At 35.2% G+C, this 27,146-nt stretch overlaps 1 protein-coding gene across 1 annotated transcript in view; it reads left to right on the forward strand.

The window, feature by feature from the left end:
• The first annotated feature begins 13,944 nt into the window (after window positions 1-13,944).
• Window positions 13,945-27,146, forward strand: part of LOC111047954 (cyclic AMP-responsive element-binding protein 1) — a 44,874-nt gene continuing 31,672 nt past the window's right edge. Inside the window, exons 1-3 of the mRNA XM_039441149.1 lie at window positions 13,945-14,102; window positions 15,711-15,888; window positions 26,931-27,055. Of these exons, the coding sequence (XP_039297083.1) occupies window positions 15,769-15,888; window positions 26,931-27,055 (245 nt within the window). The 5' untranslated portion in view covers window positions 13,945-14,102; window positions 15,711-15,768. The remainder of the gene's footprint in view (window positions 14,103-15,710; window positions 15,889-26,930; window positions 27,056-27,146) is intronic.

Below are 27,146 nucleotides of genomic sequence, written 5' to 3' on the forward strand. Positions count from 1 at the left end.
ATCACGCCTTATGACTCACTGATGACATCATAACTCACGCTCCATGATGACATCATGCAGGGTGACATCATGCAAAATGACGTCATTCGTAAAGGATCAGCATGATAGACGTGACAGGTTTTCAAGAGGCAGGATAGTTGTTGCTGATAGGAAACGCTCCCTGCAACGTAAGGAGTTTTGTTGCTTGTCGTATTGCAACGCAAGATACGCGTTGCAAGAGGTATGACAAAGTATTTCCAGGACCGTAATGTCATAGAGAAAAGATAGCATAAGAGGTATCCCATAGTATAGGTCGTTCATGTTCCAAATCTAAAGCCGATTACTGTCGACTACTGTCTATTATTAGTGTGTTGTTGGGAGTGTAAGAGTGTGAGAAGGGCACAGTATGAGAGACTACCAGCGTCACATAGCTTCACCAAAAACAACTACTAGGACTATCGGCTTCAGTTAACACTCACATTTGCAACATAAACACCTTATACACTGTCTATTATTTGTGTTGTTGGGAGTGTAAGAGTGTAAGAAGGGCACAGTATGAGAGACTACCAGCGTCACATAGCTTCACCAAAAAATCTGGTGTGGTACACTCACACAACTTTCCTTGCTCATTGAACTGCAAGCCTCATTCGCAAACGAGAATAATTTAGGGGAATAACATTATGACGTTTGGCGGCAACATATTTGCAACTACGATCAGACTACTGTATAATGTGTATATTATAATAATTGTTATCAGAGTACTTTTTCCTTTGTGTGAATTGTGAAATTCGATGATTTTTTTGAAAGTCGTCGAAACAGCTGTTCTACAAATGAAATATCTTGACTATGACTGTGTTCTTTTTATAAACTGCTCTACCTACCTACCTCATGCACGAGAAGGAGGTTACAAAGTCCATTTCTCAAGGATGGGGTGGACCCCCCATTAGTTTCCCAGGAAAAAGACTCATGCCAGTTGATAGAGCTGATAAATAACTATACAGTGTATGAATTTGAAAAAAATCTTCAGAGTCGTTTTTAAGAAAATCGTGAAAAACATGGTTTTTTAGTCATTATCCGCCATTTTTCTCAAGAATATTACGGAGCTCCTGAAATTTTCTCAGAAATGAGACTCATGCCAGTAGATAGGGCTCATGAATAGCTATCCATGGTATAAATTTGAAGACAATCGTTAGAGCCGTTTTCGAGAAAACCGTGGAAAACATGATTTTTTAGTCATTATCCGCCATTTTTCTCATAAATATTACGGAGCTCAATCTTGAATTGAATTTTATTGAATTTCTTATGGTCGGATCCTCATGGTATAAGGACCTTAAGTTTAAAATTTCAAGCCAATCGGTTAATTAGGAATGGAGTTATCGTGTTCACATACATACATACACACATACACACACAGACCAACACCCAAAAATCATGTTTTTGGACTCAGGGGACCTTGAAACGTATAGAAACTTGAAATAAGGGTACCTTAATTTTTTGGAAAGCAATACTTTCCTTACCTACGGTAGTAGGGCAAGGAAGGTAAAAATCTGGTGTGGCGCACTCACACAACTTTTCCTGCCGTTATGAAAATTGATCACCTGACGCTAGTGTTCCCGCGCATCTCTAGTCTACTATTCGAAGATTTGAGCCAGCTAGTGACAGGGCAATAACGCTGGAGACATAAGAGGTCTGCTATCTCTTCAAAGTGAATGGTTCAATAGAATCAACAGTTGCCAACAGTTTGCAATAATTGAATAATCACATTTTCTCGAATTTCAAGCTTATTTCGAATTTTAGGTGAAAATGTCACTGAACATCAATTGTAGAGATTTTCATGCTCAATCTTTCCCACTTGATTTTTTTGTTTAAATTATATCTGAGACCTGATAATTGGAAATCTAAAATCAAACTTTGCGTAGATGAGGCGGAGCTCCTGGAATTTTCACAGATATGGGACTTATGGCAGTTGATATAGCTTATCAATGACTATTCTAGGTATAAATTTGATAAAAATCGTTGGACCCATTTTCGAGAAAATCGCGAAAACCCCTGTTTTTGACAACATTTTCGCCATTTTAGCCGCCATCTTGAATTTCATTTGATCAAAATTGTTCGTGTCGGAACCTTATAGTGTAAGGACCTTGAGTTCCAAATTTCAAGTCATTCCGTTAATTGTGAGATGAGATATCGTGTACACAGACCAACACCCAAAAACCACTTTTTGGACTTAGGGGACCTTGAAACGTATAGAAATTTAGAAATTGGGGTACCTTAGTTTTTTTTTTGGAAAGCAATACTTTCCTTACCTATGGTAATAGGGCAAGGAAAGTAAAAACGTATGACTTTTACAGAAGACAATACAAATAAGTTTAGATACAAATGTTTTACCGTTGCTTGAGAGTTTCCTCTCTATAGAATCTCGTTTCTAGGCTACCTCAACACTCATCTACCAATAGGAGAGGGAGTTTAGCTCAGGAAAATCAATACTGTTACGTAGGCATATAGATTTCTGTCAAGAGTCTTATAATCGTTCAACTTGTGTTCCTCAAAAGAGGCATTCAACTCTGCTGCATGCCTCACACTATAGCGAGGTCCACGTTATGATGGCACCAATCAAGATGCAAGGATAATGCACAATAGTTGCAAGGACGTTGAACATAAGTTGCATGAAAGTTGATAACCTATTACGTATCACCATAGCGAGAAGATAGCACATGTTGATTATGCTATCTTTTTTCTATGGTATCACCATAATGTTCCAATACTATGGTGAGGTCCACGTTACAATGGCAGGATTTTATGACCGAACGAAGTGAGGTCTAAGATTCAAGTCAACGGTTTGGCATTTCTCTTAATGTTCAAGTTTTATATGTTGCGCATTTACGGCGAAACGCGGTAATAGATTTTCATGAAATTTGACAGGTATGTTCCTTTTTTATTGCGCGTCGACGTATATACAAGGTTTTTCGAAATTTTGCATTCCAAGGATAATATAAAAGGAAAATGGAGCTTCCTTCATACGCCAATATTAGAGTAAAAATCAGACTATAGAATTATTCATCATAAATCAGCTGACAAGTGATTACACAGATGTGTGGAGAAGCCAGTCTATTGCTGGATTTGTATAAGGTCTATAGTTTCAATCAAAGACCTTGAAGAGGTATGCATCTTCAAGCTGAGTTTACACCAAAGTTATTAACAAAATGTTAACAAAATCAGTTAACAAAAATGTTAATAACTTAATCCTTATCGATTCTATTAGATTGAACGCAAGTTGACAAACACACATGTTCATCATGTGTATGATAAGTTAAGTTCAATCTAATATAATCTATAAGGATTGAGTTATTAACATTTTGTTAATAAATTTGGTCTAATCGCAGCTTTAAGGTCTTTGGTTTCAATATTTTGTTTTGCAGTCATGGTATTATTATGCGTGTCCATCAGTATCAATATCCTCACATTCGAAAAAACTAATTTAATAGGTGATTAAAAATAAGTCAATGAACTAAATAATGCTGAAGAAATTATAATATTTTTGATTGAAAAAAATTAATTTTCATTAGATGGAAAGATTATCACGGAACTGGATGAATATTATATATATTCTGGAATAGAATACTATTCATTGTTTAAATTAATATAAATATTAATAAATTATGGAATAAAAATTCAAACGTGAACTGATTTTGTTAACATTTAAAACAGTTGATATCAGGTACTTGTGGATGAGAATACTGCGTGAGGTCTACTGTTCACAGAACTACTAGTTAACATTGGTGTTGCTATCCTTGTCTATCATATTTGTATCATCTTTCTATAGTGAGGTCCACGTTATAATGGCAGTATTTGATCAACATTGATGTTGTTATCCCTGTCTATCATTCAACAAAGCAGATAGCACTATCATTTTCCAGCTCTGCAACATTGCCAGATCGTTTTTCAACAATGTAGGGGAATAATAAATAAACAATTATACAAATTTGTTATATTATCAATGAAAAATATATCTCTTGACAGATAAAATATAATTGATTATTTGAAACAAGGATGAACCGTTGATATTACTATATATATATACGGGTATCAGCTATCCTCTATACAAAGCAGAGATCAGGCAACGCTCGTTCAATAGAGGAAGATTGTGAGTTGAGTTGCAAGAGGCAAGAAAAACGCAAGAAACTGAGGAAAGTTGCAAGAATGTTGAACATATGTTGCACAATAATTATTATGTGAAAAGTATAGTTACAAGAGGCAAGAAAAACGTAAGAACTGAGGAAAGTTGCAAGAGTGTAGAACATTATGTTGTACAATAATATTATGTGAGAAGTATACAGGTATTTGTAAAATGCAAGGAAAACGCTAGAAGCAGGAAAGTTGCATGAATGTTGAACATAATATGTTGTACAGTAATATTACACGAGAAGTATAGTTGCAAGAGGCAAGAAACTGAGGAAAGTTGCAAGAATTTTGAACATAATATTTTGGACAATAATTTTGTGAGTAGTATAGTTGCAAGAGGCAAGAAAAACGTAAAAACTGAGGAAAGTTGCAGGAATGTTGAACATAATATGTTGCACAGTAATTATGTGAGTAGTATAGTTGCAAGAGGCATGAAAAACGTAAGAAACTGAGAAAAGTTACACGAATGTTGAACATAATTATGTTGCACAATAATTTTGTGAGTAGTATACTTACAAGCGGCAAGAAAAACGCAAGAAACTGAGAAAAGTTACACGAATGTTGAACATAATATTTTGCACAATAATCATGTGAGTATAGTTACAAGAGGCAAGAAACTGAGGGAAGTTGCAAGAATGTTGAACATAATATGTTCCACAAGAGTATTATGTGAGAAATATAGTTGCAAGAGGCAACAAAAACGCAAGAAACTGAGGAAATTTGCAAGAATGTTGAACATATTATGTTGCACAATAATTATGTGAGTAGTTTAGTTGCAAAAGGCGAGGAAATCGCAAGAATCTGAGGTATGTTGCATGAATGTTGAACATAATATGTTGCACAATAATTATGTGAGTAGTATACTTACAAGCGGCAAGAAAAACGCAAGAAACTGAGAAAAGTTACACGAATGTTGAACATAATATTTTGCACAATAATCATGTGAGTATAGTTACAAGAGGCAAGAAACTGAGGAAAGTTGCATGAATATTGAACATAATAGTTATGTTGCACAATAATCATGTGGGTAGTTGACCGAGCGAAGTGAGGTCCAAGATTCAAGTCGACGGTTTGGCATTTCTGTTAATGTTTAAATGTTTATATGCTGCGCATTTACGGCGAAACGCGGTAATAGATTTTCATGAAATTTGACAGGTATGTTCCTTTTTCAAGTGCGCGTCGACGTATATACAAGGTTTTTGGAAATTTTGCATTTCAAGGATAATATAAAAGGAAAAAGGAGCCTCCTTCATACGCCAATATTAGAGTAAAAATCAGACTATAGAATTATTCATCATGAATCAGCTGTCATGTGATTACACAGATGTGTGGAGAAGCCAGTCTATGCTGTATTTCCATAAGGTCTATAGTTTCAATCAGGTACTTGTGGATGAGAATACTGCGTGTGGTCTACTGTTCACAGAACTACTAGTATAGTTGTTGCAAGGGGCAAGAAAAACGCAAGAAACTGAGGAAAGTTGCACGAATGTTGAACATATGTTGCACAATTATGGAACACACACTATTACGTATCACAGAATAAACCCAATATAAAGAACACACCCACCCTTCTCCAATATAGTTAGACAGTTCTCAGGGTATCCAAGCCCCTTTTTGGTAAAGTTTTCAATTTTTCATGTTCCCAGTTTGTCAAGTTTTCATCAGGAGGATGATGATTAAGAAGAAGAGGAGGAGGTGGAGGAGTAGAAGGAGGTCACCCCCCATAATTTACTGTTAGGGGGGGTTCACAGCCCCCCAAAAAGTGAGTCATCCACAATTTTGGAGTGATGCAACGTTGTGATGTCATCCCCCTCAGGCGTACACAGAGATCAACTTGTTGAATTTGAAGTTTCTGACGTAAATGCCTAGTCAGTGGTAGGCTGGTGGGTTTTAGTGGGGTCTAGGATTATCCTCCTTCTTTTTCCTCTTCTTCTTCTTCTTCTTCTTCTTCCTCCTCTTCTTCTTTTTCTTCTTCTTCTTCTTCTTCTTCTTCTTCTTCTTCTTCTTCTTCTTCTTCTTCTTCTTATTCATCTTCTACTAGTGCTCCTCCTCTCACTTCTTCTTTTCCTTCTCCTACTTCTCCATCTTCTTCTTCTTCTTTTTCTTTTCGTCCTCCTCACACTTCTTATTTTCCTCCCCTTCTCACCCCCACAAGAAAAACGGCTTTTTTCACATTAGAGACATGGTTTTTCACAATGAATTCAATCAAAATTGACTGCTAACCATACCACAAAATATGTTCTATATAATTTACAAGCTATTCAAATAAATAGGAAAGTTTCCACTGCAGATTTCGTGTCCTGCATTCTTCATCTTCGTCTTCTTCTTCACTCCTTCTCCTCCTCCTTCCTCTTCCTTCTCCTCTCCCAGTGCTTCTTCTTCTCCTCCTCCTCTCCTCTCCTCTTGGTAGAGAGTTAGTGGGGAGGATATTTTTAATATTCTTTCCGAAGAGTGGACATTGATATGTCCAAAGCTCCGCCAATTTATGTAGATGCATAACAATATAATTATTATCTATAGTTATTATATTACAAATTGCTTTTTCATATCATATACAGTTCAATAATTATTTTCTTAGTCTATATCATGTAAATTCATCTATAATTTTGCTGTATTGTAAGCTATTGTATATAAGTGTATAAGCCAGTATATTATATTGTAATCTACATAAATAAAGTACTCAATCAATCAATCAATCTCACAGTACTTTTCCTTTTCTCCTCCATCCACTTCTACCTCTTCTTCTTTGTCTTCTCCTATATCTTCATAACTTCTTTCCTAGACTTGTCCATCGTCAACCTATTATTTATATTTTCTATTTCTATTGTACCCCGACTCCAACAATTTTCTGTCCTTTCTTTTCCACCGACTTCCTAGTCCTTTTCCATTATTACATTCTTCATCAACTTTCATCACTTATCATTCTTCTTTTTCCATCCATCCTCCTTCTGAGGAGACTATGGGCAGTTTAATGTCATACCTAGGACGAGAATAACACCAAGATAATATATTTCAATAACACTAAATAATATTGATAAATTTTCAATGAGCTTTCCATAATACACCGGTTATATCTAATGTAATATTTAGTGTTCATTCTTGTTATGATAGAAATAAATAATAATATTGAATTTTTTTTCCAATTGAATTCAATTTATTTCCATCAAAAAATACATCAATAAAACATTTACATTACAATTCAATAATAGTCCGTATTATTATTAATTGAAAAAGTAGTAATTTAAGTTTGAAATAATAAATCCATCACCTTCGTCAAAAGAATATATTTTTCAATCATCAGATAATGCATTTTCATGATTGATATTAAATATTTGGTCAATTAATCATATATTTCTACATTGATAAAAACTGATCAGGCAACGTTGCAGAGCTAGAGAAGGATAGCGCTATCTGCTTTGTCCAATGATAGTAAACAAGAATAGCAAACATATGTTGATCAATGTTGTTCTGATTTTAACGTTGACTTGAGAAGGAGAATAAAGTTTATTCTGTTACTAGCAGGTAACCCGTGCTGCGCAAGGGTTTAATTGGAAACTTGACAAACTGAAAACTTGACCTACTGAAATCTTGAAGGATTTCAATAAGGCCTACAATCATCCTCGGTAAAAATAAAGAATCTATAAGCAAATTTTCAAGTTAATCAGTTGAGTAGTTGAGACGTGATGATGTGTCATCGTGTATTTCCTATCCCCTACTTGTATAAGCCAATTCTATATAATCCTATTATCATAAAATATTATAAATGATTAAATCATAAACTTTCATGACTGAGATTGAATATCTTCTATGTCAACGTTTGCGTAGCTAGAAAAGGATAGAGCTATCTGCTGTGTCTAGTGACAGACAAGGATAGCAAACACCAATGTTGATCAGGTGCTGAATTTATAACATAAATCTCAATCCCAAGATAGCCTAGTTATTGAAAAGTAGCTTGAAAAGAAAAATAACGTTTATTCCATTAAGATCTATTCTATCTATCTATTATCTTTGGTAGAGAGCTAGTGGGGAGGATATTTTTAATATTGTTTCCGAAGAATGGACATTGATATGTCCAAAGCTCCGCCAATTTATGTAGATGCATAACAATATAATTATTATCTATAGTTATTATATTACAAATTGCTCTTTCATATCATATACAGTTCAATAATTATTTTCTTAGTCTATATTATGTAAATTCATCTATAATTATGCTGTGTTGTAAGCTATTGTATATAAGTGTATAAGCCAGTATATATTGTAATCTACATAAATAAAGTACTCAATCAATCAATCATATTTATCTATTCATGATATTATAATGCTAAAGCGACATAATATAATAAGGATCTCTGTAGCAGAGACCAGATTTAGAACAGATTATTATTTATTATAATACACAATACAGTATTTCGATTTACATGGCTTGTATCTTGTTTTTCAAGTGAGTGACGACCCCATCTGTATTTAGGTTGTTGCCTAGCCGTGTGATTACGTCAATCGATGACGTAAGTCGGCGGGGAAAAGGGAAAAACGAAATTTCCCTACACGGTTACGACGTAGTAGGTCCGTTATCAGAGGAAGGCTTATCAGTGAGGATGGAGCGACTCTGTTGCTTTTGGGGTTCTAGATTTTTCTCTTTGGTTTCAAATTTTTTACTCTTCTTTCTCTTCTCTATGTTTCTCTCCTCATTCTTCCTCTTCTTCTTTCTGTTCTCCCTCTTCTTCTTCTTCTGGAAATGATAAGACCACAGAGTTGTCGATTGCCTGTTACCACCGCCTTCTATAACTTATGTAAACCATGATCTCCTATCTTTCTCCACTGACATTATTGACCGAGAGAAATGTGGTCTAAGATTCAAGTCGACGGTTTGGCATTTCTCTTAATGTTTAAATGTTTGAATGTTTATATGTTTTTATGTTGCGCATTTACGGCGAAACGCGATGATAGATTTTCATGAAATTTGACAGGTATGTTCTTTTTTAAATTGCGCGTCGACGTATATACAAGGTTTTTGGAAATTTTGCATTTCAAGGATAATATAGAAGGAGCCTCCTTCATATGCCAATATTAGAGTAAAATCAGACTATAGAATTATTCATCATAAATCAGCTGTCTAGTGGAATATAATACTACCCGTTCAAAAACATCGAACATCTTGTAAATGTATGTTTCCATCAACGTTGTAGACAGTTGCAGCCAGTCCTGATAACAGCGCTCACACTCACATTCCGGGACGACACGTCACGGTACGATAGGACAGAAAGCTCTATATTTATTTAGGATTTTTTCTAGACATTTTAAATTGATAAATTATTTATTAATTTTCGAGAAAACATAACAACATGTCAATGTAACTTACTGAGCGCGAGGTCTACTGTTCACAGAACTACTAGTACAGTATCATCTCAACTTGGTACACAACACCATCATTTGATACATAGGTTCACCAAAACAACTAACTACTAGGCCTTTAGCTTGAGTTAACAGTGACATTTGCAACATAAACATCCTATACCATGGGGTACCTCTTGCTATCTTTTCTCTATGATAATACTATAGAGGACAGATACAGTTAGTATTAATATTATTCGCATATGGTAATACATTCTACAATACATAAGAAGTCAACACAAGTCGAATCGAACGAACTGTCGAATCTATTCACCAACTTATCAATTCAAATTAAAGGTTTGAAATGTAAATTGATTGAAATCTAGTTGTAATTTTAGGCACTTGTGTTTTTGTGAATCCACCCTGTCATTAAATTCAATTTTAATAACTCTAATTAGTCACTTAGCTTTTAATTTGCTTTTTATGTTACTGGGCTTCATGTGTAGAACCGTATTTATCTTTCATGCATGCAATATGATTTGCATGCTATTATTTCTCTCTCTGTCTCTTTTCTTCTTCTTCCTCTACTTCTCTTCTCCACCTCCTCCGCCTCCTCCACCACCATCTTCTCCTTCTTCTCCTCCTCCGCCACCTTCTTCTCCTTCTTTTCCTCCTTAAATACCTTCTTCTTTTTCTTCTTAAATAATTCATTATTGTAATTTGTGGATATCTTTTTAATCTCTATATATAAAAGCGAAATGACACTCACTCACTGACTGACTGACTCACTCACTCGCAGAACAAAAAATCTACCGGACCAAAAACGTTCAAATTTGGTAGGTATGTTCAGTTGGCCCTTTTGAGGCGCACTAAGAAATCTTTTGGCAATATTTTAACTCTAAGGGTGGTTTTTAATGATTTAAAGTTCGTCTTTTAGCATGTATATTCTTCTTCTTAGTCTCTTAATAACAATTGAAAAATGTTTATACCATATGTTAATATAGAACTATAATCTAGAGAGAGTACCTCTTCTAAACAGTTGTTAACTGGTAACTAAATTAATAATTTTGTCAGGTTGGCATTAAGTTGAGTTGACTTTGTTAGGTTGGCACCAAGTTGAAGATTGAAATGCATTTATCGCGGAAAAATTGATTGAGCACTGCTTCTTCAATCAGAGCTATTCCTGGGAATATGATATTACTAGCCGTCAGGCTCGCTTCGCTCGCCATACCCATTTAGCCAGACGTTTAGTCTGGACCCCCGACTGGATCATCCTAACATATGATAAAAATGCTCAAATGGAAAATGCAGGCGAGCGAAACGAGTCTGATGATCTCATTCTCGGACGATCCAGTCGGGAGTCCAGGGGGTGGTGCCCCCTGGCTAGACGGATACGGCGAGCGAAGCGAGCCTGACGGCTAGTTGATAATATATACAGAGTGACCCAGAATAACGGGAACATTTGAAAACGCCGCATAAAACGTTAGTGGGAAGGGGAAAAATGATGTTATTCAAACTAATTTAACGTTCTAGACTTGCCATTTGAGAATTATTAATAACATCTATCACTTTTCGACAATTATTTCTTCAAGATGGCTTCCTCCTGCACGAATACACTCTTGAAATCTGTGTAGAGATTCCTGAACGATTGCTGCAACATTTCAGCTGGGATATTGTTAATTTCATTTTGAATTGTCTGCTATGATTCAACCACAGTTATTGGTCAAGTTGTGAAAACGTTTGATTTGAGATAGCTCCACAAACAGAAAATCGCAGGTGGACAGATCATGGGACCAGGAAACGCGGATGTTGCAGCGATCAATGAGGAATTGTCAACACAGTTTTCGAGAGTGTATTCGTTCAGGAGGAAGCCATCTTAAAGAAGTAATTGTCAGAGAGTGATAGATGTTATCAATAATTCTCAAATGGCAAGTCTTGAACTTTACATTAGTTTGAATAAAATCATTTTTGCCCTTCCCACTAATGTTTTATAAAGTTTTTAAAAGTTCCCGTTATTCTGTGTCACTCTGCATTTCTACAATGTGGCAACGTTGCAAAGCTAGAAAAGAATAACATTAACTTTTTTATCGAATGATAGACAAGGATAGCAATATAAATGTTAATGAAATACTGCCATTATAATGTGGAATTCACTATACACCTTGAACTTGGAATTTTCCTACTCTATTACACAATAGTTATTTGTGCAACTAGTGCGCAAAGTGACAGTTTACTGCACCGAAAGAAACGTTTACGTTTACGTTACGGAATGGTTTCTTGAGTGCAGCAGAGGAGCTTTGCGCACGTATTTCACATTAAGTTTTTCCTACAGTTACCATTGAATATGAAAAGTGGGTAATTATGGGTAAAATTGCCTGAAATCCATCAAATAACTTAGTAGTGTTTGAATGGCGGGGGGCAGCTGTGTGGTGTGTGCTGTGGTGGCACTGTGCTGTCGCTTTCCTTGGTTATAATATAATATAATGAATAATTAGCGCGTTGTGCTTGGTTGCACCTCTGCTCACTATAGCAGCCACAGCCCACTGTTACCAACTTCATTTTGATTTTGCTGCACTGTTGCTCCATATAACCTACCAAGTATTTTGCGTTGCCATGTTGCAAATCTGGAGTGCAGAAAAATTTTTCCCGCACTAGAGCGGAAAAGTGATTCTTTGCGTTCTGTAATCAGTGCAGCAATGGCCACTTTTCAACGTAACTGTAGGAAAACATAAATCCGCCTATATTAATTTCTCTATCAATACAATAAAAATGTTTCTATCAACATAAAATCATCCTCAATAATGTCTGTAACACAAAAACGTTCTCCCAATATTTATTAATTCCCTATCAATACTACCACACATTTTTCTTATCAATATCAGAATAGACTTTTCGTTAGCATAATATTAATCTTGTTTACAGTTCAAACAAAAACCTATTTTCCAAATGATATTCACAGTTTTATTGATTCAATTCTCTCACATTCGACAAACAAAAGAATTTCTATATTTAGCCGACACTTTATTTGAATCCGGCATAAATAATGTATCAGTCACACTCTGATAAGATTATCATTGTGGCGTATTTTTATGAGGTCTCAACCACAGAGTGAAAAAGTCAGCTATCTGTAGTGAGACTCACGTTATAAGTTAGTGGAATATGATATAGTGAGGTCCACGTTATGTGGCAGAATTTGATTAGCATTGATGCTGCTATCCTTGTCTATCATTCGACATAGCAGGTGGCACTATCCTTTTCTAGTTCCGCTACGTTTCCAGGTCGTTTTTGAACAATGTAGAAAAATATGATCAATTAAACTAGTAGTTCTGTGAACAGTAGACCTCTCGCAGTATTCTCATCCACAAGTACCTGATTGAAACTATAGACCTCATGGAAATACAGTAATTGACTGGCTTCTCCACATATCTGTGTAATCACTTGTCAGCTGATTTATGATGAATATTCTATAGTCTGATTTTTACTCTAATATTGGCGTATGAAGGAGGCTCTTTTTTCCTTTTATATTATCCTTGAAATGCAAAATTTCCAAAAACCTTGCATTATACGTCGACGCGCAATTAAAAAAGGAACATACCTGTTAAATTTAATGAAAATCTATTACCGCGTTTCGCCGTAAATGCGCAACATTTGAACATATAAAAATTAAGAGAAATGCCAAACCGTCGAATTGAATCTTAGACCTCACTTCGTTCGGTCAAAAAGATATCTCAATTTTGAAAATCTATTATTTAATTATTATAAAATATATTTTCTTGGCGAATAAGAACAAGTTTGAAGATTCAATTCTAAATCAGATATACCGGTATAAGCTAACCTCCACAGAAGGCAGTGCCAAGGCAGAGAATCGGCAACGCTGTCCTCCTATCTTTCTCCAATGCCATTATAACGTGGACCTCACTATAGAAAATATTTTTTTGCATGATTTAGTAATAAATTTTCATTATTGATATAGAATATTTTTGTGGTTCATCATATTTTTACATAGCCTACAAACGATTTGGCAACAGTGCAGAGGAAGAAAAGAATAGAGCTATATGATTTGAGCTATATGACAGACAAGGATAGAAAACCAATGTTAATCAGATGTTGACCTCTCAACCTGATGGGCAAGGGAATTTCCACCAACAGAAGCCAGACGAATTTAGCTATTTACTTAAAAATAACAAATAACAATATTGATGATTATAATTCTCCCTAATATGGTCGATCCTCAAATCCATCCACATTTACCCAACTATCTCTGTACCCCAACTCTGTGGTCACAAGTCGTCAGCAAGCAGGGAAATTTTGAGTGTGTGGTAGGGAAATTTAGTTGTCCTCTGACGCACAAAAATCCCCACTCTGGAGGTTTCAGTTTGGCTGACGTGTATGCTACGTAGCAGCGATTCTATCCAGTTAAAATCGAGAGATTCTGTGACGAAGTCCAAGTTACACTTTGACAAGGTAAGTGAAGTTTATACAGCTGTATTAAAACAAAATCGGCTCTTAAATTCCAGTCAAAATTCAACCCCCAAGTGGTAACCGCCGTTAAAATTTGCCCCAAACCTTCAACTATGGAGATATGTGTTGGTGGTGCATTACAACAGGTAAAATGGCTGACTTAACTGTCGTTAAAATTTATAAATAAAACTGGGTGGACGCGATCCAAGGTTAATAGTGTTTTGAAACACCGGGGGATGTTTTAAACTTTACAAAATCCCCCTTGAATTTTATACTTTCCCTCTTAAAAGCCCCCAATTATCATAGTTTTATTTACTTAAGTGAGTTTCATGACTTGTATAAACTCTACAACGTGTAATCTGCAGTTATAGGTGACCTTGTCAGTCAAAATGATTTGAAACTGTATTATTCCTCTAATCCTGTGTTAAAATATTGTGAAATTATGTATTATTGAGGTAAAAAGTGTAGAATAAGACGCAAATATTTGTCTATAACCTAGAATACGTTGACCTAACCTAAGATAGTGTTGTTATGAGTCTGTATTTTGTTTGTAGATAGATCTAAGGGGGTGATCAATTCTATGGTTGCTTTAAACTTTCAGGGTCAACAATTTTTATAAATATATTTCTTTATTATTGTTTTATTTAAAATTACACTGAAAGTTGATGGAATTATTGATAGAAGACGTGTCTGTGTTTGATGATTTAGCAATATTTTTGTTTGTAAAGTTTGATTATTTTATGTTGTTGGGCCAGAATCTATGTTGTAATCACGTACTATCTTAGTATCGTATCGATAATATAGATAATTTTGATAATGGAGGATTTTAATTAATTTTTTTTAGCGGAAAATCGACTTTTAGGTTAGAAATGCTGGAATGATATTTGAGATTTCCTTGAGAGTTGATGAATGATTGGGCAGGGATTAGTGAGAAGTTAGTTGAAGGTTAGGTTAGGTTTTTGATTTTAAATGGTAATATGTTGTTTTATTGACCGAGCGAAGTGAGGTCTAATATTCAAGTCAACGGTTTTGCGTTTCTTTTTATGTTTATATTTATGTTTTATGTTTCGCATTTACAGCGAAACGCAGCAATAGATTTTCATGAAATTTGACAGCTATGCTCCTTTTTGAATTTCGCGTCGACGTATACATAAGGTTTTTTGAAATTTTGCATCTCAAGGATAATACAAAACATAACAACAGGTCAATGTAACTTACTGAACGGAATGTTCCTTTGAACGCAAATATTACCGTAAAAATCAGACTTTACAATAATTATTCATCATAAATCAGCTGTCTAGTGGACTATAATACTACCCGTTCAAAAACATCGAACATCTTGAAAATGTATCTTTCCATCAACGTTGTAGACAGTTGAAGCTAGACCTGATAACAGCGCTCACACTCACATTCCGGGACGACACGTCACGGTACGATAGGACAGAAAGCTCTATGTTTATTTAGGATTTTTTCTAGACATTTTAAATTGATAAATTATTAATTTTTGAGAAAACATAACAACAGGTCAATGTAACTTACTGAGCGCGAGGTCTACTGCTAACAGAACTACTAGTTATGAATGATTTGATATTTTTAGAATTGAATTCATGTTACTGTATCCACTAGACTTTCTGGAAGCAACAGACACTTGATGTAATGGAGTTGTCTGCCCAGGCCGGTTCTTGATCAACTAAGATCTGATCATCTTGTCAGCTATCACTTTTTTATCCCTTTATTCTCTGTTTTGTTTGCAGTTTGATCCTGTCTTAGTAGTGAGGAGGAGGCTTAGAGGAGGAGGAGGTGGAGGCAGGGATGGACGGCATTGTGGAGGAGAACGGGTGTCAGTCTCCCGGAGGTGGGGCAGGGGGTAGGGGAGACCTAGGGGGACCAAATTCGCCTCAGTCGCAGCCCCATCCTATCGCCATAACGGCCGTAAGTATTTTCAAAACTGCAGATTTTAAAAATCAACTATTTTAATAATTTAAATGTCAGTTAGGTACTGAATACCCCCTATAACCCGACTGACGGCTTCGGCCAAGCCTAAAGAACTTTTTTACTTTGTCGAAAGAGAACATATTATGTTATTTTGAATTCATTTTTCAAACGAGGTGTTTTTGTGAACGAGTTTTCTTTTTCTATTTTTTGTATTATCTGAATTATGTTAATAAAGTTCTATTCTACTGAATACCCCCTATATTGTAGTTTCTCCTTTCATTATATTGTTTTCTTTAACACTGTTGGGAGTGTAAGAATGTAAGAACGGCTCAGTATATGAGAGACTTCTAGCGTCACCACATAGATTCACCAAAAACAACTGCTTGGGCTATCGGTTTGAGTTAACAGTGACATTTGCAACATAAACGCCCTGTACCACCAAGTGGCAAATCACCACCAAATTATACTGTATCACCACACATGAGATACAGTCAGTATCATCTCAACTTCATACACTACCAACTCAATATGATACAGTATCATCTCAACTTGATACACTATCAACTCAATATGATACATTATCATCTAAACTTAATACAAATCTTGCAAACTCTTAGGCGACTCAGGTCGAGAAGAGACTCGACTCTAGTGGAGAGCATGTGTTTTCAAATGGTGACGTCGCGGAGTCTAGAATCGACTGGTCTGAGTGTCACCATTTGGAAACACATGCTCTCCACTAGAGTCCAGTCTTTCTCGACCTGAGGCCTAATGCTCAACTCACACTTACGCGACTCAAGTCGAGAAGAGACTGCGACTCTAGTCTCTTCTCGACGCAGCATGTATTTTCAAATGGTGACACTCAGACCAGTTGATTCTAGTCTCCGCAACCTCACGACTGTGAAACTGAGTCGAGCGTCGACTCGACATGTTGGTCGAGTCTCGACTTGAGTTGTGTAGTACCGTGCATTTTTAACCTTCCGGTAGTCGCGCCCTACTCGATCATACGAGCATGCGCGTGTTGTATATTTTACAACATCCAATTTTCCAAGTGTTATGTAGCCTACTATGTTTACTGTCAAAACATATAAATTAATTTTATATTACTTCTTTCATCTTCTTGGATTATTTTACGCCTATGAACATTTGGATGATTACCATTTCATAGCCCAATAAGGTTCATCAAACAAAGCCATCAATTTTGTGTTATTGATTCGTTTAAAGCCCCCGTATACAGTCTTTCCCTATCTTATGCACTGTCGCAACTAAATGACACCTGAAGACTGAACCAATGCTCGGTTGACACTGCAACTCAGTGAAGTGATGGGGGAAAGTTTTGGAATGCATAGGTGACTCATTCACTGACACCACCCCATTCAATAGTTTTGTGCAGCAAAAAAACTGACACTGTTGTACTTTTAACAAAAGCGCGACTGTCGGAAAGTTAATGAAAGTGAGGTTGGTTATGTTTCATGAATTGATGTTTTATCTTTTTAGACTAGTAGTTCTGTGAACAGTAGACCTCACGCAGTATTCTCATCCTCAAGTACCTGATTGAAACTATAGACTTTATGGAAATACAGCAATAGACTGGCTTCTCCACACATCTGTGTAATCACTTGTCAGCTGATTTATGATGAATAATTATATAGTCTGATTTCTACTCTAATATTGGCGTATGAAGAAGGCTCCTTTTTCCTTTTATATTATCCTTGAAATGCAAAATTTTCAAAACCCTTGTAGGATATATACGTCTGCGCGCAATTAAAAAAGGAACATACCTGTCAAATTTCATGAAAATCTATTACCGCGTTTCGCCGTAAATGCGCAACATATTGTAACATATTTAAATCTGGGTAGATGAAAAGCCCTAACAGAAATAGTAATAGGTCTAAAAATAAAGTAATTGGCTAATATCGCCAAGCAGATAATAAACAAGATTAGATAGCATCAACTTGTTCTGGCTAAATGGTACAAGAACCTAAAAGGGATTTGAAGGAAGTTTACTACTCATAAATAGATTATTTATAAAATATTTGAAGATTGAGGTTAGGTAGATGTATTCACAGATCGGTGACCTAGAGATCGATCAAACCGAAGAACGTAGAATCTGACCAAAACCCCTTGGCAGAGCTTTATTGCATTCGGATGGTGTGCAATGTGAAAAAACACCCGTCCACGTGGCTAATTATTAGGTAGCATGGAATTAATATAATATATAGAATATTAACTAGCATGCAAAGAGCATAAATAAAAAACCAAATAAAAATAATTTAATGTATTCAGGAAATAAGAGTTACCAGGCGCATGAATACCTAATAAAATTTGCATGCACCAATAGTAAAACGGCAGTTAATAGGCGGCAACTGTAGGCCAATTCAAAAATATTTATATATATTTATATAAATGTAGTAGATTTTGTGTAAAAATTTGTGTAATCTATGTTATCAATATGGCTCGAATGCAAAGAAATTATTAATCATATAATCTAAGCAATATTTTGGCATTTTTTGTAAGATCTATTTGAATTTAATGGCGGAGGATTGAGATATTTAAATTTTATGCTAATTTGAAAGTCGGAAAGAGGATCTGTAAAACTTGAGAAGGAAGAACCAGCACTCGCCAGCCAGATGCCACCATAAGAGGACCCCAAATATTTTAGAGCGAAGTACCTTATTAATAATTTTGTAAAAATTTAAAGTTAAAGTAAATTATTAAATTTCTTAAAAGACTTCGTGATGCTATTGTGAAGCAGAAGTCATTTTTCATTTTAATTAAATTTATAACCCCTTGGAGGAGACGATTCCGGCTACCATATTCCGGACCACATGGAGTTGGATCGACATCGGCGGCTTACAAGAAGATTTTCGACACGTGAGTGATTAAATTTGAATTTAGTGATGGGCGCCCTAGTGCTTCGAAATAATCTGATGATCAAAGCTAGCTCGCCGAAAGGGTTATTATAAATTAAGAAATTAATAAGAGTAATACTTGCGCAAGTAAAAATTAGTATTAAAGGTATTTAATTGAAAGAAAAATATATAGATCAATATTTTAGAAATTTCTATTTAATCAAAGAAGTACGAAATCTAGGCTATCAAACGTATGCATACAATATTTAATTTTTTGCAATACAATTTGCGATAATTTATCATAGTTCTAATTCACTAGATGAATGGCTCTACCTATTCCGTCAGGTGCCGAATCTTGCACCCTGAGATAAAAATATATATTCGATACAAATAAATCTACTAAATACTAGAGATTTTAATATATAGATATTTTGGATTATTAGTGGCTAATTTATCAAGCTGATCTTAGAGCACATATTTATGATTGAATTATCCAAGCGACAAGTATTAGCAAGTACATGTCACAGCTACATGCAAAGAATGCATATGATTTCAAGATAAAGGCACATGGTAATGATTCGTGCCATAAATCTAGAATATAAAGTTAGCCTGTGATATTTTTATTGATTTCAAATATTGTTCTATTTTTATATTATATTTTTTATCGCTCTATATATATTTTTTGCCTCGACTGATCTTTGCATTATTTATGTAATATATGTGTAAAATTTTCATGGTGTGCAATTTATTTTTATTCCTCATCTCTATAGTATAAGTATCATTTATATATATATATTTATTATTATTGAATTACAAGAGTTATTGGAGAAGCCCATATCTAGGCCTATCAAGATTTTTTAAGACTGAATACTATTAGAAAACCACGCCCTATTATATTAAATCTCATGCTTTACCGACTGATGCCAAGCAGGAGGCTAATCGTTATTTAAATATAAAGAATAACGTGACAGAAAGACATGTCGTACCAACGTGGGACTGATGATGAGAGCCAAGCTCATTGAATAATTATTTGAAATTAGGTCAATAACCATATTGAAAATTATAGATAACTTATACGAGTTGTGAGGAAAACTGGCGAAGGAAAATTTGTATTACTTTTTGGGGAAACAAAAGCTTTAATAGAGAGAAATTATATGTTTTAAAGAAAATTTTATATTATAGTACTGTGAAAAATTACATGTTTATAGAGAGCTATTATATTTTATGGGCCTAAACTGCTAGTCAGAAATCAATGAATAGTATTATTATATTATAAGAGTTTAAGTAATAAATAGGTTACCTGGCTTGTAATGTCCATAGGCCTATCCTCATTTGTGTCCTTATTAATGCCTTGTTGGCCAAAACTTTCACTTTTTTAACAAACACTTGACACTTAATCCATTTTTAAAATATGAGTCTCTTTTCGTCCACGCAAAGTAAGGTAGCAGACACACTGCAGACGGCGATAGTAGCGGAGATCGACGCTGAGGGGGGCGCGATGGAGTCCAACGCCCAGATATCTTCAATCACCGCCAAGAATCCTGTGAACAGTAATAAACCGTTAAATGTCTCCCAAGAAGCAATAAGGAGGGTTATAGTAGAGGGGATGATCAAGTCATTTTCTAATAGTTTAGAAAAAACAATGACCACAGTAATGAAGAACTTAAAGGCGGAAATGAAGGAAATGCGGGAATCACTGAAGGATACATCGGTAAGAATGGGTAAGGAGACTGCGGAAAGAATAGATAACCTACCAGCACAAAACACTTCACAATTCATGAAATAGCTACAAACAGGAACAATAGTCAACTCATTTCCATAAATAAACAACAGAATAGTAAATCTACACAAATAGCTCACCTAAATTTTGATATAAATCAAAACAAAGTACAACTTAATTCATTGGAGACAGCCGTTGGAGAACAGCAATTATTTTTATCTGAATTAAATGCCGAAGTAGTAGATAATGAAACAGAAGCTTCTAGTCATTGGAAACAGGCCCAAGAGAAGTTGGTACAACTTGAAAGTCAAATACATCAATTTCCGCACGAGAATATAGAGCCTATTCCCATAGCAACGTTTGATTCACTACACAGTTTCAATGAATTAGGCCGTTTTGACAATACAGACCGCTATCTCCAACCTAAAGAATTTATAGATCAGATAAAACTAATTCAATCATTAACACCCACCTCTTGGAATTTTTGGCGTCTTCGTTTGACTAGTTTATTGATTGGCGAACCCCTGATGTTCTTTCGGAGTAGAGTCCATGAATTTACATCATTGGATGAGTTTGTAGCTGTCTTCCTGGAACAGTATTGGAGCAGAAGTAAACAGTTGGACGTGCTAGCGGACATTATATCATGCGATTTCAACCCTAACTTAGACGGTGCATGTACCACTTTCGTCACTGCCCTACAGTTTAAAAATTCTCAATTGAGCGAGCCCATTAATGAATCGGCATTAGCAAGTATTATTTTAAAGAAGCTACCGTATCAAGTTAGAATGGCACTCGCCACACAACCCATTACTGATTGCAAGCAGCTGATAAATCATTTATATGGCATACAGTCCGTGATGGCAATATCAAACCACCGTTCAGACCAGAGATACGCACAAAATCAACATAACTCAAAATTTAATCAGTATAACAGCCAAAATTATGAACCGGTATCATATGATCGCTACCGATCTGCTCCCCAATTTGAACGCCGCTATGAGCACAGGCAAAATGGTAATTGGAATAATGAAAAATTTCAAAATCGTACAACCAACCACTATGCCCAGCAGAGCAATCGTAGGAATCACTATGATGGCCGTGATCGATTAAACTCACATAATAATAATACACAAAACAGTTACAACAGAAATTACAAACCGCCACCTCATCAAATAAGTACAAACTACACATTAGAGCATGCGTCCAGATCAAATCACCAAAAAACACAGAACCCAACACCCAACAACCCGCCACCAGATATACAGAAAACTACAGCTAATAAACCAGGACTATATGATACCCCCGATATAACACCGACAAGCTCCAATGAAACAAACCAAGAAAAGCAGGATATTTCAACGTCATACACCACATTTCAGAAGTGATTTACCGGAGACTTTGTTACAAGAAACACAAGATAACCCACCACCAGACACACAGGAGCCCATACAAGACAGCCTACCACAAAAAACCGCCGCCAAACATGCAATTAAAGCCAGCCGCAAGCAACAACCCATTTTAAGTATATTGTTTCCCGCCGAAGACCCATCACCGCAGGAAGAGCAGCCCGCACATCAAGAGACCGCCACCATGTATCTACACACCACACCCGCGCATCATTTGACCCCACAGCAGACCAAGGACCCGGACCAAGAGGACGACACCAGGGAGGACGGACTACCGGACAAGAGGAGCGAGCACCGCAAGGCCCGGAGACGGAGGCGCCCGAGGACACCCGACCGGCATCAGGACGAGGAGAACGGACTACATGACAAAAGGAACATGCATCGCAAGGCCCGGAGGCGGAAGAAGCGACGAAGGAGGAATCGCGCGCGCCGATGGAGGCCGCATGCACGCTTCAAGAGGCAAAGGAGGAGGATTCCGGACCGGCACCGAGGAAGACAGGAAAAGCCGACAACCTGCATCCGCGGCACATACGCTTCAAGAGGGCCAATCAGCGATGTGACCGGCAAAATGGACGTAATAAATGGTATAGAAACGGAGCTACTGAAAGAACAAATATGGATTCGTGCATGGGCAACAAGGAAATGGAAGATGGACTAATGAAGAATGGAAAGTGGTTAATAAGAGTGAGAGAAATAAGGAATTATACTAATAAAATGGAAGTACCTGGCTATATGTTGAGAGATTATATTGTCAAAAAGATGATAAATGTTTGGATATGGTGTTTAATATTTGTTATGATGTCTGTGATAATATTGAAAAGTGATGCTATTGATGTTGTAATTAAGACCATGTTAGTGTTGAAGGAATTTGTTGACTGTTGGAAATCTTGTATGATGAAAGTGTTTGTTATTAAGGCTGTGATGTTTGCTAACAATTGTGATGTTAATGAAATAATGAAGAGGATAATATTATTGAAGAAGTTTATGGCCTATGAAAAATCTTGCTTTACGAAACTGTTTCCTGATATGATTAAAGTTGTTTATAAAGAAACTATGTGGATAGTATTGAAAGAAAATAAATGGAAGGCTTTGGATCAATTAAAAGAAATTATTATTAAAGGAACAAGGAGTTATTTGAAGAAAGAGTACACCAGATACAAGGGCTTTAAATTCATAAAGATAAATTATCAATAGGACAGCCTCACAAAATCAACAGCAGATAACCTCACCAGCCTACAACATCTACAAACAGAACGCAAGAAGATGCAAGTAAATCACAACATTTCTACATGCTATATCGTCAAATTTAAAATAATATGATAAGAAATCAAAGAAAACATTATTATCAAACCGATTACTAACCTTCCTTAATAAATTTAATATTGGTATAGGACCTCGTGGCAACAATCCAATGTTTAATTTCTTTCCAGCCGTTAGAAGCCTGCAATAAGGAAAAGAACAATTTTTAAATATGTAATTAAATTATATACATCAGATAAAAAAGGACACAAGCGGGGATAATAAAATTAAAATTGTTAATTACCTTTTTAAGAGAAAAAATTGAGCAGTTAGGTTAATAGTTATGAAACTCGACAGCAATTCTGTAGAACCAATGACCAGCTGGCCAAAGCCACCCAAATCAAACGAATGTAATGTCTGTTGAACATATGTTTATAAAAAGAAATACTGTACCCAAAAGTTATTTATTATTGTTATTTATTATATTTATTAATGTCGATATATTTATTTATATGTTTTATATTTATTACTTTTAATTATGCCACGTTTGTTACCTGAAAAGACTTAAAGTGAATACCAGTTACCAAAACCAAAGAGCCATTAGCAAAGAAAGTATTGTACCTGATGTATAGAAACTTATTTATATTAAGACCTAAGAAATACTATAAGATATAAGCCCAGAAGTTTATGAATCGAAATTATGGTCTAAAAGGAATCATTTATGAGAATTATGAAATGTGTGTAGTTAAGTTGGCGGCCCTGCAAGCGGCGAATTCAAAAATTACTGTGTTGTAAATGGTGTCAGGAGGAGTACGTTTAGAAGTTTATATTTATGATATTTTTATGTGTGTTGAAGAGGAGAATTTGTTATTGTTTTTGATAAAGGTATAAAGGAGATGCAGCAAATATGTCTGCGAAATGTGATAGAAGTAGGAGAGTATAATTTATAAATAAAGTATAGTGTATATCAATGTATTGAAGGGTGGGTTTTCATTAAAAACATTGTGATTCTCAAATATTTTGAATTCAAACCCAGGGGCGCGTGTAACATATTTAAATCTGGGTAGATGAAAAGCCCTAACAGAAATAGTAATAGGTCTAAAAATAAAGTAATTGGCTAATATCGCCAAGCAGATAATAAACAAGATTAGATAGCATCAGCTTGTTCTGGCTAAATGGTACAAGAACCTAAAAGGATTTGAAGGAAGTTTACTACTCATAAATAGATTATTTATAAAATATTTGAAGATTGAGGTTAGGTAGATGTATTCACAGATCGGTGACCTAGAGATCGATCAAACCGAAGAACGTAGAATCTGACCAAAACCCCTTGGCAGAGCTTTATTGCATTCGGATGGTGTGCAATGTGAAAAAACACCCGTCCACGTGGCTAATTATTAGGTAGCATGGAATTAATATTAATATATAGAATATTAACTAGCATGCAAAGAGCATAAATAAAAAACCAAATAAAAATAATTTAATGTATTCAGGAAATAAGAGTTACCAGGCGCATGAATACCTAATAAAATTTGCATGCACCAATAGTAAAACGGCAGTTAATAGGCGGCAACTGTAGGCCAATTCAAAAATATTTATATATATTTATATAAATGTAGTAGATTTTGTGTAAAAATTTGTGTAATCTATGTTATCAATATGGCTCGAATGCAAAGAAATTATTAATCATATAATCTAAGCAATATTTTGGCATTTTTTGTAAGATCTATTTGAATTTAATGGCGGAGGATTGAGATATTTAAATTTTATGCTAATTTGAAAGTCGGAAAGAGGATCTGTAAAACTTGAGAAGGAAGAACCAGCACTCGCCAGCCAGATGCCACCATAAGAGGACCCCAAATATTTTAGAGCGAAGTACCTTATTAATAATTTTGTAAAAATTAAAGTTAAAGTAAATTATTAAATTTCTTAAAAGACTTCGTGATGCTATTGTGAAGCAGAAGTCATTTTTCATTTTAATTAAATTTATAACCTTGGAGGAGACGATTCCGGCTACCATATTCCCGGACCACATGGAGTTGGATCGACATCGGCGGCTTACAAGAAGATTTTCGACACGTGAGTGATTAAATTTGAATTTAGTGATGGGCGCCCTAGTGCTTCGAAATAATCTGATGATCAAAGCTAGCTCGCCGAAAGGGTTATTATAAATTAAGAAATTAATAAGAGTAATACTTGCGCAAGTAAAAATTAGTATTAAAGGTATTTAATTGAAAGAAAAATATATAGATCAATATTTTAGAAATTTCTATTTAATCAAAGAAGTACGAAATCTAGGCTATCAAACGTATGCATACAATATTTAATTTTTTTGCAATACAATTTGCGATAATTTATCATAGTTCTAATTCACTAGATGAATGGCTCTACCTATTCCGTCAGGTGCCGAATCTTACACCCTGAGATAAAAATATATATTCGACACAAATGAATCTACTAAATACTAGAGATTTTAATATATAGATATATTTGGATTATTAGTGGCTAATTTATCAAGCTGATCTTAGAGCACATATTTATGATTGAATTATCCAAGCAGACAAGTATTAGCAAGTACATGTCACAGCTACATGCCAAAGAATGCATATGATTTCAAGATAAAGGCACATGGTAATGATTCGTGCCATAAATCTAGAATATAAAGTTAGCCTGTGATATTTTTATTGATTTCAAATATTGTTCTATTTTTATATTATATTTTTTATCGCTCTATATATATTTTTTGCCTCGATGATCTTTGCATTATTTATGTAATATATGTGTAAAATTTTCATGGTGTGCAATTCATTTTATATTCCTCATCTCTATAGTATAAGTATCATTTATATATATATATTTATTATTATTGAATTACAAGAGTTATTGGAGAAGCCCATATCTAGGCCTATCAAGATTTTTTAAGACTGAATACTATTAGAAAACCACGCCCTATTATATTAAATCTCATGCTTTACCGACTGATGCCAAGCAGGAGGCTAATCGTTATTTAAATATAAAGAATAACGTGACAATATAAACATATAAACATTAAGAGAAATGCCAAACCGTCGACTTGAATCTCAGACCTCACTTCGCTCGGTCAATAAGGCAATAATACGAATTATATAAGACAATATATTCATAATAATTATTATAAAATGTGTTACATGTAAATTAGTTGACCGAGCGAAGTGAGGTCTAAGATTCAAGTCGGCGGTTTGGCATTTCTCTTGATGTTTGAATGTTTAAATGTTTATATGTTCCGCATTTACGGCGAAACGTGGTATTAGATTTTCATGAAATTTGACAGGTATGTTCCTTTTTTAATTGCGCGCAGACGTATATACAAGGTTTAGGAAATTTTGCATTTCAAGGATAATATAAAAGGAAAAAGGAGCCTTCTTCATACGCCAATATTAGAGTAGAAATCAGACTATATAATTATTCATCATAAATCAGCTGACAAGTGATTACACAGATGTGTGGAGAAGCCAGTCTATTGCTGTATTTCCATAAGGTCTATAGTTCCAATCAGGTACTTGTGGATGAGAATACTGCGTGAGGTCTACTGTTCACAGAACTACTAGTAATGTGAAGTTAGAAAATAGAGTAGCATGGAACTGAAGTAGTGACAATGAGCAAGAAAGTCGTAAGGTCGAGAGACAGGAGTCGTACGATTTGAGTCGAGGTAGTGTGAGTTGAGCCTAAATTAATTCTATGAAGCATGGGATATCTTCTTATGCGATCTTTCCTCCATGGTTCCACTTTTTTACTTCCTTTTTTTCTCAATTAATTTAACAATTCATCGTGTTTTGTTTGTGTCAGGTGCAATCAGTGATTCAAGCCAACCAGTCCAACCAGCAGTCAGTGATTCAATCAGCAGGTGGCAACGTGCAGCAAGTGCTGACTAAGGGCAACGTCATACTAGTCAAACAACCAAACTCAGCCTTGCCACCCTAACAGCTGATACTGGTATATCTGATGAATTTAACTGTTCATTATTGTTGAAAATAGTTAATCATATTTTATTTATCAAGAAAA

Source organism: Nilaparvata lugens, chromosome 14 (assembly GCF_014356525.2).
Source record: "Nilaparvata lugens isolate BPH chromosome 14, ASM1435652v1, whole genome shotgun sequence".
In the NCBI taxonomy this organism is placed as follows: domain Eukaryota; kingdom Metazoa; phylum Arthropoda; class Insecta; order Hemiptera; family Delphacidae; genus Nilaparvata; species Nilaparvata lugens.